At 43.4% G+C, this 15,317-nt stretch overlaps 1 protein-coding gene across 6 annotated transcripts in view; it reads right to left on the reverse strand.

The window, feature by feature from the left end:
* Positions 1-4,558: 4,558 nt before the first annotated feature.
* The window catches only part of meis2a (Meis homeobox 2a), an 84,068-nt gene continuing 73,309 nt past the window's right edge, over positions 4,559-15,317 (reverse strand). For 2 of the 6 annotated variants that reach the window (XM_071526783.1, XM_071526782.1), the window contains exons 10-13: positions 12,260-12,318; positions 10,303-10,413; positions 9,667-9,765; positions 6,206-6,344 (exon numbers count right to left, since the gene is read on the reverse strand). In XM_071526783.1, coding sequence (XP_071382884.1) covers positions 9,707-9,765; positions 10,303-10,413; positions 12,260-12,318 — 229 coding nt within the window. In that variant the 3' untranslated portion in view covers positions 6,206-6,344; positions 9,667-9,706. Of the gene's footprint in view, positions 6,345-9,666; positions 9,766-10,302; positions 10,414-12,259; positions 12,319-15,317 lie in introns of all 6 variants that reach the window. The other 4 variants (XM_071526779.1, XM_071526778.1, XM_071526784.1 and 1 more) reach the window with 3 other exon arrangements.

The raw sequence follows: 15,317 nt of genomic DNA on the forward strand, positions 1-15,317 counted from the left end.
ACGTTCATCAGCGGTAAATGGGAGCTGGCGCGGAGCACCACGGAGAATTAGGCGAAAGAGTTTGCAACATTCCTGCAGGGGATAAGTTGTTGACAATTAAAGAACACACACACACACACACACACACACACACACATACACACACACACACACACACACACACACATATACATACACACACACACAGAGAGAGAGAGAGAGAGAGAGAGAGAGAGAGAGAGGTCAAACATCCATTTCCCTGCACACTGACCGTCTTATGTATTTTGTTTATTTTCTGTGTATTTTTTCTTCTTCTTGGCTAAGAGACAGAATCACTTTTTTTTTTAATCTGGCTTTTTAATTCAAGGTTTCTCTCGTCAAGGCCGAGTTGATTCTGGTCACTGCATCAGGTGTTGTAGACACTTTGTGGCGTAAACATCGTTATTGCCATCAGTATACAGAGGGGAAAAAAAGATAAATTGAATGTTTGCATCTTAAATCAAACCTTATAACCAGTGATATGGTGATAAATAAGAAGGTGGGTAAACTGTGACCTCCGCTTACTGATCATCATAAGGCATCACAACCATTATAAACAAAAATAATCTAGACCAATATTTTTAGAAAAGCTTTAATTCATGTTTTCAGCAGAAAAGGCCTCATCTTCATATACCGTCAGTTTGATGCCACCTACTCTGATGTGTAGCATACTATGAATTTAAATCGTCAAGTTTTTGCCAGCCTAAAAAGGTGAATAAACTCTATTACCCAAATAAAAGGTGGCCAAAGTGTATTTAGGTTCCCTCCACTGCGTGAAGAAAAAATAAACCACGCAATGCTCCATGTCAAACAGAAAAAAAGAAAAGAAAATACAACAGAGCCGCAAAAAAACACAATCCCCACCAAGCAGTGGGACGGGCTGCACTAAAATCACTACACGAAATCTGCGTCAAAATGAAGTTTTGCCTCTCACTCGATTATCTCTCCGGAGTGTGGATTGCGCCATGCGCAGATCCGCCCTGCCCGGTTTTATAAAATAAAACAACAGCGAGTCCTCCCTTCCAGAAAGCCTTTTCGGTGGTGCTATAATAAACCATTTTCCCTGGGCTTTATTGATCAGTCACTCTGAGCTAATGTAATTATCCTCATCAATAGGGGGACTGCAGGGAGAATCATTATGCGGTTGACATTGATAAATGATCAGCCAAATGCGGCCCTTTTCTCCCAGGGACCCCCGCCTCTGACCCACTCACACAGGCCTACATAACGTAGTCATAGAAACACCTTATGGCAAGAGGAGAGAAAACTGCTGAAATGTAAAAAAAAAAAAAAAAAAAAGGAGGGCAACACACACACACACACCCACACACACAACCCCCCCAGAAAGCACACATACACACACACACACAGGCCTACATACACAAAACCTAAAAAAACTGTCCCCCAAAGCAAGCCATTTTGGGGAGAGCCAGCTGCAAAGCGAAGGACACGCAGCCCCCTGTGCGCGTCCATTTTTATGACCACTGTCCAAATCAGCATTTTAAAAGAAAAAAGAAGAAAAGAAGAACTTTTTGTTTTTTTTAATATTTCCCATAGCCAGCAGATGCGTTCGTGTATCTAAAAATACATATTTGCAGGAGGCCAGTTTATCTCTCTCTCTCTCTCTCTCTCTCTCTCTCTTTCTCTCCCTCTCTCTCTCTCCCTCTCCTCATCACTGTCCCTTGCAGATCCAATACCCCACTTTACCAGATGCTCTGCAGAAGAAAGCAAGAGCCAATGTTATCATAAGCATTATTAACATGTTGCCTCTGTTACACCCACAGACACAGACACACAGACACACAGACACACACACACACAGACACACAGACACACACACACACACACACACACACACACTCGGTCTTTCTACTGGGTATAAACTGCGTGTGGACTTTTAATATCGTCGCACGGGCGAAGCGAGTGTCTTCATAGGGGCTCTGAAGACCAGGCTGCATTGTGCAGCAGTGCAGAGGGAATATATTCCTTATTTTATTCCTGCAGCAGCAACCCGGACTGGCTTTGACAGGGAGGAGATGAAGGGGAGGAGTTGTTTAGCTCGGCTGGATCATCCATCATCCCTGTCACACCGAATCGGCAAAAGGAAAGCAGCAGAGGCAATCTACCTTCTGTCTCATCGGAAAAGGGAGGGGGGGGGAGAGAAAGGGGAAAAAGAAAAGAAGAAAAAAAAACTATTAATATTAAAATCCCCTCCATCCACAATAATCCTCGCGTTTTCTCTCTTTTTCATCTGATAATCTCCGCACAAAACGGAGGGCTTCTTCCTTCCGTTTTATCCACACAATAATAGAGCGATGAAAAAAAAGACTTTTTAGGTTTTAAATAGTTGAGAGGAGAGGAAACATCATCAATAGACTGCGTTGTGATACGAATGAAGTATAAACATTTTTTTCGACCTGGTTAAGTCACGTAACCAAGCAGCATCATTTTTTACGGGTAACAAACATTCTTCTATGTAGGAATAATTTGTGAATAACAAACAAAAAGGGTTTGTGTGGGTTTAAGGTTTTATATGTTATCTGTAATTCCTACAGGCCTAATGCAATGGTCCACAGATAAACTACGTAACAATCAGGCCAAATACTGAATGTAATTGAAGGGAAAATAATGTAATAATATTGTAACCATCAGTAAATAGGTAGGCTACATTTCCAGTAGCCTAGACATAGCCTACAAACTGTTGATGGGTATTAAAATCAAAGCCACACATTATGGATCAGGCAACATAAGCGTTTCCTGCACAGAAATGTATTAGAAATTTAGTGCGTAAAAGTGATCACACAAATAAACCTGCATGTTTTGTGGATTTTGTTTTTTAAATATAAGAAAGTAAAGCCAACAGTAAAATAAATAAACATATCTGTAAACGAAATCACGTGCTCGTTAAAAGATAATCCCAATTACGCATTAAAAAAATGATATTTTGGGAATTTTGAAATTTGCAATTTTGAAATTTGCAGTTGGTAAAACGGGTCAGCATATTTAGTGACGTTAAAAAAATACAAGCAAGTGGCCGATTGCTTTGCTGAAAGAAGTGATGTTCTTTCTGCAAGCCACTGGGTACAATAAGGCTGAACAGCTGAGTTTATAAACGGAAAACCCACTCAGGCCTACAGCTCATTAACTGAAGGACAAACAGGCAACACTGTAGTTCTACTGCGCAAAGTAGAAATAAAAAAACATTACACGCCTGCTTTATTATTATTAGTATTGTTATTATTATTATTATTATTATTACTACTATTATTATTATTGTTATCATTATTATTATTATATTTTTATTTTATTTTTATTATTGTAATTATTGTGCCAATTATTATTACATTTCTTGATCCAGACATTAGACTGGGTCAGTGATGAGCTTTTATTTCCAGTGTCTGCGATGAAAAAAATAAATATGGCAAGCCATGAAGCCAACACAGTAAAAGTTTAAACCGCTATGTGAAGGACAGAGAATATTTCAGCCGAAGTGATGTTGTCATTTCTGGTTTTAGGCTATGACTTGGATGGCCGCGGGCAAACACTGGCAAAGAGATGGAGAAGAGAGAGCAGAGATAGCCTATCAAAGCCCATCTGTGAAGCCTGGGCGGCGGTACCGGATTACACCGACAGGCGGCGCTGCAAAGCGGCAGAAATAAACACAGCGCACACAGTAAAGGCCAATGATGGTTCTCACTAGGAACAGCTATTGCACTGGGGACAAATCCAGGCTCTATTGTTTGAAAGTCAGGGATGCAGTGGAGGGTAAACCCACCTAAACTCACTTTACTCACTTTTTTATTCACATTACAGTTTATCCACCTTTTTAGACTGACATAAATGTTTATGACATAAATGTATTATTCAACCTAGTATCAAGCTGGTGTAAGTTATGTGAGGATAGTTTTTTTTTTCAAGAAAAATAAGTGTAAATTAATGCTTTTCTGAAAATAAAACTCATTTTTGTTTATATTTTTGTTTCCCTTGTGATGATCACCAACTAGAGCTCATAGTTTACCACCTTTTTATTTACCACCACATCACTGTTGAGAGATAATCTTTTGGTCTGAGACGATGAGGTGATGTTGAATTTGCTGTGTAATTTGCACTCTTCAACTCTTCATTTGCATTTAAGAGTTATTTATCATTTGGAGGAGATATTTGTTTGCCTAGAGGAATTGCCATGGCAAAATATCTTTCAACCACAATTAGTAATTGTCATTTTAAGCGGGCTTTCAATAACCAAAAAGGCAGTTTAGTTGAAACAAGTCTTTGTAAATGCAGTATAGAGTGCAGAATATTTAGTAAAAATGAGAATCACTTGTTGTATTTTGAAAACCATTTGCAAGTAAAATTAAGACCATAGCTGTTGACAGGCAACCAAGAAATTCTGATATGCTTTCTGAACATTAACAATAATAGGCTAATAATAATCATACTAATAATAATATTATTAACAATAATAATAATAATTTAGCGTACTGGTATTAAAACTGGGAACCTGGATAAATGCTCTGTTTATAACACAGTTAATCACACAAAAATCTAACAAAAATCAAAAATGAAATATTTATTACAGCATTTGTGACTGAACACCTTTTAAACATTACGTCACAGTCCTCATACAAGTATTTAATGTATTTTTGACAAAGCTTAAGGGAGACGGCATCTTATCATCTAGTGAGGAACACGTGCTGAAAAAGGAAGGAATTCATGGACATACAATATCAATGCCACAGCAGATCTGAAACTAGCAAAAACATTCTTTTTCAATTGAGGTAAACACATAGAATATCTAACATGAAACAATTAATAGACTGAACTCTGTACGAAGTTTGTTACAATATTCTCTCAGCTTTTTTTCCCCCCCCAAAAGCATTGAGTTCATAATTTAAGTTTTTTTCTTTTTTTAGTTTTAGGTTTTTTGGTGCATCAACCATCATTTGCTTCTCCAGTGCCATAGAATCAACCATTGTGTCAGTATTGTCCTTATGGCAAGAATGTTGATCCGTAGACAAAGAAGCGCCGTAGGATGTTGCTTTTCCACTATTAAGCTTCCTTCAATAGGCTCTTACCAATGAGAGTCCAGGGTACAAAAAATAAAATAATATTAAAATAAAAATGTATAAAACCAACACAATCCAGTGCTTGGGCAATTCAAACTAAGATTTTTTTCCTTTAAAACCTACAGGGCAACATTCATTCATGAACCAAAAAAAAGAGGGGCATGACAAATGTTCAAACTGAATCTTCTGGAGAGATCCGGTGTCATTTAGCAGCCTTTTCCCATCATGCCCTGTTCTTATGGGGGACAGGACCTGATTGCCCTCTGTCGTTTGGAGCCTTTTTGAGATGTTCCATCTTCTTATTTTTTTCTTTTATAGTGCTGCGCTGCCGAGACAGTTTCTCCTCCAGGTAGGAGCACACACAGTGTGAGAGAGAAAGGGTTAACCTTTAATTCTAAAACTAGCTCAGGAAACATAAATCATGTGATCAACGAAAAATGCACAAGTTTTAACTTAGTTATCTATACTTTTTATACTACAGTAGTTATAACTCTTGGAGTCTTTTTGTTGTTTCTTTTTTAAATCTTCCAGAGTGATTTTATTTTAGAAGCGTTTGAGCGCGTCACATGAAAGTGTACTGAACATGTTTATGATGGTGTGTGAGTGTGTGAATGTGTGTGTTTTTGAGTGTGTGCGTCAGTCCGTTCTTTGCACACGTGTACGTCAAAACATCCTCTGTTGATCTTTACCAAAAGCCCAAGACTTTACAAAGTGTTCTTGTCAGCTTGGTCCTCCGTTTGGATGAAAGTAACAAAATTGACAAGTTAAAAAAAAAGAATCATCACAGCTCATCTGGAATTCTGTTTCTTTAGTGTCTAATTCTGGTCAAAAGGGTTCGCTTTTTATTCTTAAAAATAGTCTCAAAATAGGGTTTGTTGTGGGTTGCTGCTTTTTTTTTTTCTCATAGTAGCTGCTGTTGTTGTTGTGGTAGCAAAGTTCCCTTATACTATTGGGCGTGGATGTCCAGGCCTTGTCCTCCAGCACTGGGGTCAATTGGAGTCAGCAAGGGGGGTCTCTGTGCAGACATGGTCATTCCTGGGTGCGAGGAGGGTCCTCCGTGCATCAGCATGGCGGGGTGGGGGTGGTGGGTGTGGGCGTGGGCGTGGGGATGTCCGGGCAGGTAAGGGTGGAGAGGGGGTCCGTGTCGGAGCTGGGAGGGGTGAGAGGTCATCTGATGAGGAGGGGTGTAACTGGGTGGGGCCATGCTCATGCCCATAGGACCGCTCTGAGGTACGTACTCCCCTGGCATGCCTGGCAGACCTGAGAGAGAGAGAGGGAGAGAGGGAGAGGAAGAAAGAGAGAGAGAGAGAGAGAGAGAGTGAGTCAGATATATTTACACAGACAGTAAAACAATTTTCTCACAGCAGCTTAGACATGTTCCTTCTCCATTAACACGGCTGAATTCAATTTAGACACAGCTTTACCAATGAAGAGCACAGTAGATTTTATGACATGGCGTCATTGACTACAGCGCTTTTTGTTTCTGCAAGGAAAGAGAGACATTATTGCACTGGGCTATTTTAGGCTATGGTGAGTGGTTTACAATGCCCAATAGCGTTGTGGTCAGGTCTCAGGTTGGAAAATGATCCTCAGCCATCCACAGACACTGTAGTCCTGGAGGATGTGAGGAAAACCAACCAGCCGCATTGATGTGGAGGAGCGCTAATACTTTTACAAGTGGAACAGTCAATTCCCCTGCTGAATTTAGTGACAAACCGAACAGGCGCTCTCTCATGGGGATGTGCCTCTGTGAACATATTTGATTTAGAATCCCTTAAAGAAGTTATTAAATAATTTAGGACTTAGCTAACTATCACAAGACGCCGGGCTTCGTTCTACCCCACAATGAGAGCATTTTAACCAAAACAAAGTGCTGCTCTTAGATGTATGGGAGTGTGGATTTTGGAGTATAATAACAACAGCTTAAGTAGAGAGACAGTAGTAGAGAGAGAGGAGAAGAGAAAGAGTAAGACAGGGGAGGGGGGGTGTGTTGATGTCCCTTAAGATGGAGGGCAAGACCCCTCCTCATATCTGCAGAGACCCCAGCATGCTGGCATCTCTCACACTGTGACAGAGCCGGGACACACAGCCGGCTCAGCAGTGCCACTGTTTGGCTTTTCATGGGGCCGTTGGTTGTAAACAAATAGAAAAGGGTAAAGATGTGGGGGTGTTCCTGGAGCCTGGGACTGGAGTATGGGAACATGGCTGGTGTAGAGGCCTGGACCTTGGGGAGAGACAGGGGAGAGCTGGGGTCCCGCCGGAGCCAGGGGCCCCGGGTCTGGGATTGGGTCTGGACCGGCCTGCTTTGTAATGTGAACCCCTGGGGGATTAGACGCTGTACGGAGGAGGGGAGAGGTCGCCGCAAGGTCACTAGGCATGCTCACTCTCTGCATTCCTCCACCTTAGTACACCGCAATTAAGAAATTACACTGGAGGGCCCCGGTGAGGGGAAGAAGAGGAGGAGGAGAGAAAGGAGAGGGGGAAAAGGGACAGCAAAGGCCGAGATTAATGACCAATCTCATTGGCTGAAAGCTGTGCCATTTTCTAATACTCCCTTTCCATGTCAGTTCATTTGAAATGCACATGTTTGTCAGAGCAGGTCTCTTAAAACCTCACTATTGGGGTCATAAAATAAATAAATCATTGTGGGTGTTGGGGTATGAGGGGTGCCCTCACCTCCATATAACCTAGAGCAGCTCCTGTTAAAAGGCCCAGCAGATGTTTTTGACACTGTAAGCTGGTAATCTCCAGTCTTGTAAGCTGCAGTCATTCCGTTAAGTAGATCTGAGACCCCCCCCTCCTTTATTAACAGGAGTGGTAAAACCATCTGAAGACAATAACTGGGGACTGACTGGGCCTCTCTCTCTCTCTCTCTCACTCATTCTCTCTCTCTCTCTCTCTCTCTCTCTCCGCATGCCTGCCTGCCTGGCTGGCTGTGCACTTCTGTTATGGCACAGCAGTCCTGCTCAATGGCTGGCCATAATTAAGTACCAAATATACCATATTGTGTGGCTGTGTAATCAAATCAAGAGAGGATAATATTCCTCTGTATTAAGCTATTAATGTAATTGGTCATGAAGCATAAAGTATGTTACGTAATTAAATAGTCTCAAAATTATATAGCCCTATATTAAGAATTAGCCAACCTGAGCAAATGTTGTCTCTGTGTGGCTGTTTTAGGGAACATTGCTTCCTGCTTTTCCTTTTTTTCTGCTGCCATTAGCAAAGACAGGAGGGGATGAGAAAGGACGAGAGAGAGACAGAGAGGAACAGAGGGAGGGAGAGAGAGAGAGAGAGAGAGAGAGAGAGGAAGAGAGGACTAGAGGGGTGAAATGATCTCTGTCGGCAGAATCGCTGCAGTGACCCTTTGGAAAATCCAGTCTCCATTTACATATAAAGGGTTCTTTTAATCAAGGTAAGTGTTATTATATTGTGCCTCATTGGGCAAAGGAGTTTAGGTGTTAAATAAAATCTCTTCTGCCCTGCCGCCTTTGGGATGTGATATGTCTTGATTTTTCAAATGTCAGCACTGTGGCACTAGCGGGAGGCGGAATGGCCAGCTTAATCAGACTGCCGCCATTTAGCTGCACAGGGATTGTGTGTGTGTGTGTGTGTGAGAGAGAGAGAGAGAGAGAGAGGGGAAGAGAGAGAGACAGAGATAAAGAGAGACTGTATCTTCATGTGTGTGAGAGAGAGATCCTCTCCCTTTATATGCAGCCATGCCTAATGTCTACAGCCCTTTAAATTTACCTCAATGTCTCCCTGCTCTTGTCTGTGTGTCTCGGGTCAGGCTAGTCACTGGCCCCCGCCCCCCCTTAAATCGTCCCCCCTCCAGTAAAAAATAATCAAAACACACAGCCGCCCCTCCCCAGCACCACCACCATTCCTCCCTTTACACAGCTCAAACCAAAACCCCCCCAGTGAAGGATCGGCCATGTCACCCACGGCCCGTATATCTCGCTCAGGGACCGTAATGTACTGCGGTGTTCCCGTCTTTGCATATAAGATAATTTGGGCATCAATCCTTCCCCAGACAGATTTATGTCACTCGGAGGACAGTTTCACTTCTCCTTCTTTATCGCTTCACTGGAGCCTGCTTAATTTCTCCCCGTCAGCCCCTTCCCCAGGAGATGTTATTTTTTCCCTAAATGTCCAACATTTGCATTGGCTGTCCAAGATGGGAGAGCGATGGCGCTGTTGTGATAAATAAATTTGCGCGCGCCATGCCAGGTTGTTTCTTCCCCTCCTTTTTCTGTTGTCGTTTCTGTTGTCTGGCGCCACAAGTCGGCCCCTCTCTCCTAGGACAGCTCCCCCTATTCCCAAGTCTTCCATTCATCCTTGCCCCCCCCCCCCCCCCCCAACTACCTCTTAAAGCATCATGCTAAAACAGCCCTGCATGCTAACGGATAGTTGTTGATGCTGGGGAGTAGGGGGTCGGAGGGAGCCTGCTGTAAAATTATGGCCAGGGTAGGGAGGGGTAGCTGTGGTGAAGTGAAAGGGAATTGTGGGAGAAAAAACAAAAAAACAACAACCCACAAGTCCCAAAAGTGTAAAAAACCAAGGAAAAGAGCCCAGTACTTACTTCCCCCTTTTTCTTTGCGTTTTGCTTTACAAGATGGATGTTACATGTAGTGCCATTGCCCATCCATGCCCATATTCATCCCCATTCCACTCATAGGCCCTAGAAAGAGAAGATAAATGCCAGAAAAGGGTCAGCAGGAGGTTGAATCACAGAGAGGTCAGAGGAGACCGGCTGATAGAGAGAAGGTGAGGTTGGTTAGGTTTTAGATGGGAAATGACGATGGCGGGAGGAGAGCAAGATGCGGTGAATTAGTGTAGTTGTTTTGATTCTGTACCACGCCCCGCAAATCCCTTTTGGTTACGATCATTTGTGAGGGATTTCTTTTTCCAGGTGTGATGGGTTAGAGAGAAGACAAGCAAGGCAAGCAGCAGACAAGGGTGCAGGGTGAAGGGACTCTATCCAGGGGTGATGTTATTGTGGGAGTGTAACGTTGGTTAGGGTTAGGGTTAGGGTTAGGGTTTATGTGGCTGCCATGGGGAGCTACTCCATGCTGAGAAGACTAAATCTCATGCTATAGACAAGAGGATCAGTGTTGATGTGTGGCAGCTCTACAGTAACAGAGGGTAACGCTGGTGACTGGTGTAGCAGGCATGACGGTGGGAAGAGGGACGCAGGGAGGGAGATGGAGGGACTTACCAGCTGGCCGGATCCCCATGTGTTGCTGACCGTCCAGCACGAAGCTGCCCATTGGCTGGCCCTCCGGACTGTACGCTGCTCCTTGGCTCACTGAAGGATCAAGAAGAAAACCTGATTGTAGTCAAAACGTGGACACGAAAAGGGGGGGAGAAGAAGAGAAGACACACCAGACAATCAGCAATTGTCCCAGCTCCAGCCCAAACATACTGTAAGACATTGTGCTCATGTTTATGGACCGCAATGACTGACGCGTGGCATGCAAACACGCATACAGTATGTCCTAGCACGCAAATATACACACGCATGCACACGCACACACGCACACATACACAAACAGCCGGTGTCATTCAAAAACACACACAGTAATTGTTGCATTAGAGAACAGAGGAGATGCATTGTTCTCTAACCAAGAAAAGAAAGCATGCAGTTTGACAGGATGAGAAGAATTTCTGCCAAGACAAGCAATTCACCCAACCAGTGCTCAAATCAGCAGTCATTAGATAGCACATACAGAATATATCTTCACTCATATAGCACAATCTTATGAGTAATTGGCATTTATTGAAAATGTAGATAATTATAAAAAAATGCCAAATCATTATTATGCATGATTTACCTGATTATCTATTATCAAAAGTGTATCCATTTATAATGATGATGAGCAATCAATTTGCTCAGTTGTATCTTGTATTGTCTATTATTAGCCCTAATGAAGTAATGCTCTTTGGAGTCTGTAACAAACAGTATATTCCAGGACTATAACAGTATTATCCTGGGTAATCTGTAAAGCTTAAAGATTAGGGGAAGCTGTTAGTCATGCTGTCTTTGGAGAGATTGCTGATTGCCACACTGGTTGTGCGCTCTCAAATATTCCACACAAGAGCACAATAACTGTAGGAAGACTCGCCCACATTTGAGAGCGCATCTCATTTCAATAATTGCTCAAGTTAATTTGCACAATCTCCACCCCAATTTGTGGGGACTTTCTAGAGAGTGAGCTTGCTAATCAACAAAAAAGCTTTTCCCTCTCAAAGACAAATTACTTGGCTTCTTTTTAGTAATGCCATAGTCAATGCAGCTTAGGGTGACTGCATCCATTCTACGGGATTTTTTTTCTCGATCTCAGAGTGGCATGTTTACTACTCAATTTTTCAGTGCTTTTTGTCATCTGACCACCGCAGATATGGTAAATCAATGCGTTATCAATTTGTAATATGACGCTTGCCATAATCCGTTTCAGAGGAATGGAAATCTCTCCCTGCATAAGCGTTAACTCAGAACATCAGAGATCAATGCATCATATAAAACTCATTCTCCCTCCTAAGGGCATTTTTCATGACCGAAAATAAATTAATTGATACTGTTAAACTGAAATATTGACGTATATAAGCCATCGTGAGCCAAGTAGGGGCCTTGATATTTCAAATGTGCTGAATGACTACTGAAGATCAAAATTCAGAACAGCGACGCTTGAGGGAATAAAATGAAAAAAGCAGCAAAAAAGTGAGGGAAAACCCCCTCTACCCCTAGACAGAAAAAAAAAACACAAAACAGCCTAAAAAAGGAGATAACTCATAAATTGCTGCTAGCGTTTCTGGCGCTCCTCTTGTGTCCAATTAGTAATTCACAGAGAGAGTGCTAATGTACCTCTCTCTCCACTTAGATTGGGAAATCTCCAATTAGAGTCAATCAGCAAACGGCTCGCACCACCGCTGAGCACATCCCATTGAGAAAATGGGAAAGGGGAAGATGGGAGGCAGGAGAGGGGGAGTAGAGGGGTTGTTTTTTGGGGCGGAGGTAGGGTACTCCCTTAAAAATCTGGGCTGCAGGCATGATGTGCATGCCAGTAAAGGATTTGGAGAAAGTGTTGGCACGCTGGGAAAAAAAAAAAGAGGCAGAAATGCTGCATTCTACTGTATGTAGGCTGGGTTGTTCTTAGTTTCTTATTTTTTTTTACCTGCTCGATTTGACTGGTCAATCATGGGCTGTACTATTCTTCTCCTGGCGTTAATGAACCTGGCAGAGAAAAAAGAGAGAGGAGAAAAACAAACGTTAAATCACCCGGCATTCACACACAGAAGGATTCATCACAAGCCACCACAAAGACAAAACAGTTTTGCATGACTTAATGGCAACATTAGCCACCGAGTCCTTGAGAGAGGCGCTCACAACAAAACAGCAACAAACAAAAGGGCAATTGTGTGCTGACTTGGGAACCCAGCGAGGGATACTTTTAATGTTCCTTATGATCTATTCCCCCCTCGTTTAATAAAGCTTTTGATTACGTTTGGTTGCTATGGGCACCAGGGAGACATTCCTCAAGTATTAAGTGCAGCTTGGGCACAGAGGAAGAACCCTCAGTGTGGCACATCACTCTCTCTCTCTCTCTCTATCTCTCTCTTTCTTTCTTGCTTTCTTTCTTTCTTTCTCAATCTTGTACAGACACAATTGCTACCACACACACACACACACACACACACACACACACACACACAATAACCAACTTTATACGCACTGTCCTCTGATCCTCCTAAAAAACAATGTTATTCCTAGCAAGTTATCACTCATTGGAACTTTAAATAAGTTTTAAGTTAGTGAAGTGCAGGATACAAATGGTTCCTTTCATTACTACCCCGCACCTCCCGCCCCACCCCACCCCACCCTCACCGAGACCCCCACTCTGGCTGCATTGTAGGGGGTTCTGCTCCCCTTCCAGCTGTCTAGAAATGAGGACCAGGCATGGCCACTCCGCGCTTTCACAAGGTATTGTTATGTCAGCGAGCCCATCAATTAGGCTGTCTGAAGTTTTATCACCACCACAGCGGCGAATAAGTGCAGTTCCACAAAGCCTCCCCAGCCGGCCTCGCTCCTGTGGCTTTTCCACTGTAGAGCCGGAGGTCATCTGGAGGTGACTGCCAGCCAGGGGCAACCTTTTTAACTTGGAATGGGACGCCTAGGGCTGTGTCAAAGACAAGCTGGCCACTCCGGCCAAGCAAGCTCTCCACCTTTCTCTCTTCCTCTCTATTTTTCCCTCTCTCTCTCCCTCTCTCTCTCTCTCTCTCTCTCACATACTAAAAAGGCAGCGAGGACTTAGCACTACAGGTACCCACATGTGGTTGATATTAGAGAGAGGTTTCAAATCATGGTGGAGCTGTCCAGCATGGAGCCCATTGCTGGTTCTTTAAAAAAAAAAACGAGAGAGAGAAAAAAGAGCCCCACCGCCTTCTCCTAACGTACGGGGCACGGCACCGTCAGTACGGCTAAAGGACTGGTCATTAGAAGGAAGGGAGGGCTGGAACCAATTTGGGCTCCTAATCCCCCATGAAGCCCTGATACCTGCCCTTACCTTCTCCAATGAACTTAAACGCCTGTAATCTGCCCCGCTCAAAGTGACATGGTTAAACGTACAAAACGCACGGTTGGGAAAAGAGAGACGCGGTGCTCATTTGCCAGGGGGCATCCAGAGTGCAGGTACGCAGGGGTGCCGCGGGCCCCAGAGAGAGAGAGATGAAACACATCCATATGAGAGAAAGAGAGAACGACAGAGAGGGAGGGAGGGGGATGAGTGAAGGAGTGAGGGAGAGAGATAGAGAGAGAGTTAGATTGGAAATTATATGATTGAAGTGCATGATTTGTGATTCAGGGGAGGAATGAGGATTAAGTTTTATTAACTGTGAAAGTGTTTTTTTTTTTGATAGAACAAAAAGGAGAAAGCATCCTTAGTTATCTATGCTGTCAGAAACGCCCGCGGTGCTTAGGAGAGAAAGAAGCTTCCAGCATCAAAACCAGCTGAGCAAGTAAACAGTAAGACATTCCTGCTATCACACTCCCTGGGCAAGCTCAAAGTGCAAGGCCTGCCAAAATATATGTCCTGCTTTTTCCTTCCCTAGACGCACCAAGGGGCTCAAAATCACAACCATGTGCATTCTTACCTATTCTGGGACATAACCATAAACACATAATATTAGGAATGTTCTTCCCAGGTGCTAAATTTGCCCATACGGTTTCCAGTGCTACAAAGCAAATCCTCTACACCCTGAAGACTATGATGTATGATTAAAGCGCCTCGTCCTGATTTTTTTTTTTCTAAATGTGGCTTTAAAAAACAATGTTCTTCTTCTTGTGTTTTTACTACATCTTATCGGAAATGTATGACATAAAATATACATGAAAATGTTTTGCTATCAGGGTGTGTTGCGCTCATTGAAATGGTAATTTTGAGTATGAAAAACAGCTCTTTACAGCATAGACAAACATATGGATATTCAAATATTTTCCCTGCAAGCTAATTCAGAGATTGACCTGCTTCTTGTCAACAGTCCCTATTGGCTAACCACCATCACACACACACACACACACACTCACACACTCACACACACACACTCTGTTTTCATTCGCTAAACAAGTTGCCACAGTAACGGTGAGGCGGTGTGGTGCTCTGGAGGGGGGGGGGGTTGACCAAGGGCCCCTCTCGTGGCCTCAGAGCACCTTTTATCAGTCTGAGTAAAGCCAATTGAGATTATCAGAGCCAGGCCTGATAACACTGTTTTCCCTCCTCCCATGAGCTGCTAATGGTGTGTGCTTAGAACAACACAACCAAGAATCCTCCAGAGATGAAGGCCAGTCAAGCAGGATGGATGGATACACGGAGGGACGGATGGATAGATGGATGGATCTAAGGACCTGAGGCCCTGGGAGAGAGACAGAGGTTGACCACAGGGACTCAGAATTCCCAACCACTCGCTAAAACATACATGCGTAAATCCACACATCCACACCATGGACGTGACCACAACCACCGCCAGCGTGTCCGTAGGCTAACCAGAACACAGGAGGCTCACAGGGGACACTGGCTAAAAACCTCCAACCCAAAGCCCATGTTTTATTATCTACATCTGGTGGTCTAACTTATTATGGCCTGCCTCTGCTCAATGTTAGAGCACAGTAACCCACACACATACGCGCACAAACGCACACACACACACACACACACACACACACACACACACACACAC

Source organism: Centroberyx affinis, unplaced genomic scaffold, assembly GCF_046629955.1.
Source record: "Centroberyx affinis isolate AG114_WGS23_722 - 3 ecotype Tasmania unplaced genomic scaffold, CSIRO-AGI_Caff_v1 ptg001464l_1, whole genome shotgun sequence".
In the NCBI taxonomy this organism is placed as follows: domain Eukaryota; kingdom Metazoa; phylum Chordata; class Actinopteri; order Beryciformes; family Berycidae; genus Centroberyx; species Centroberyx affinis.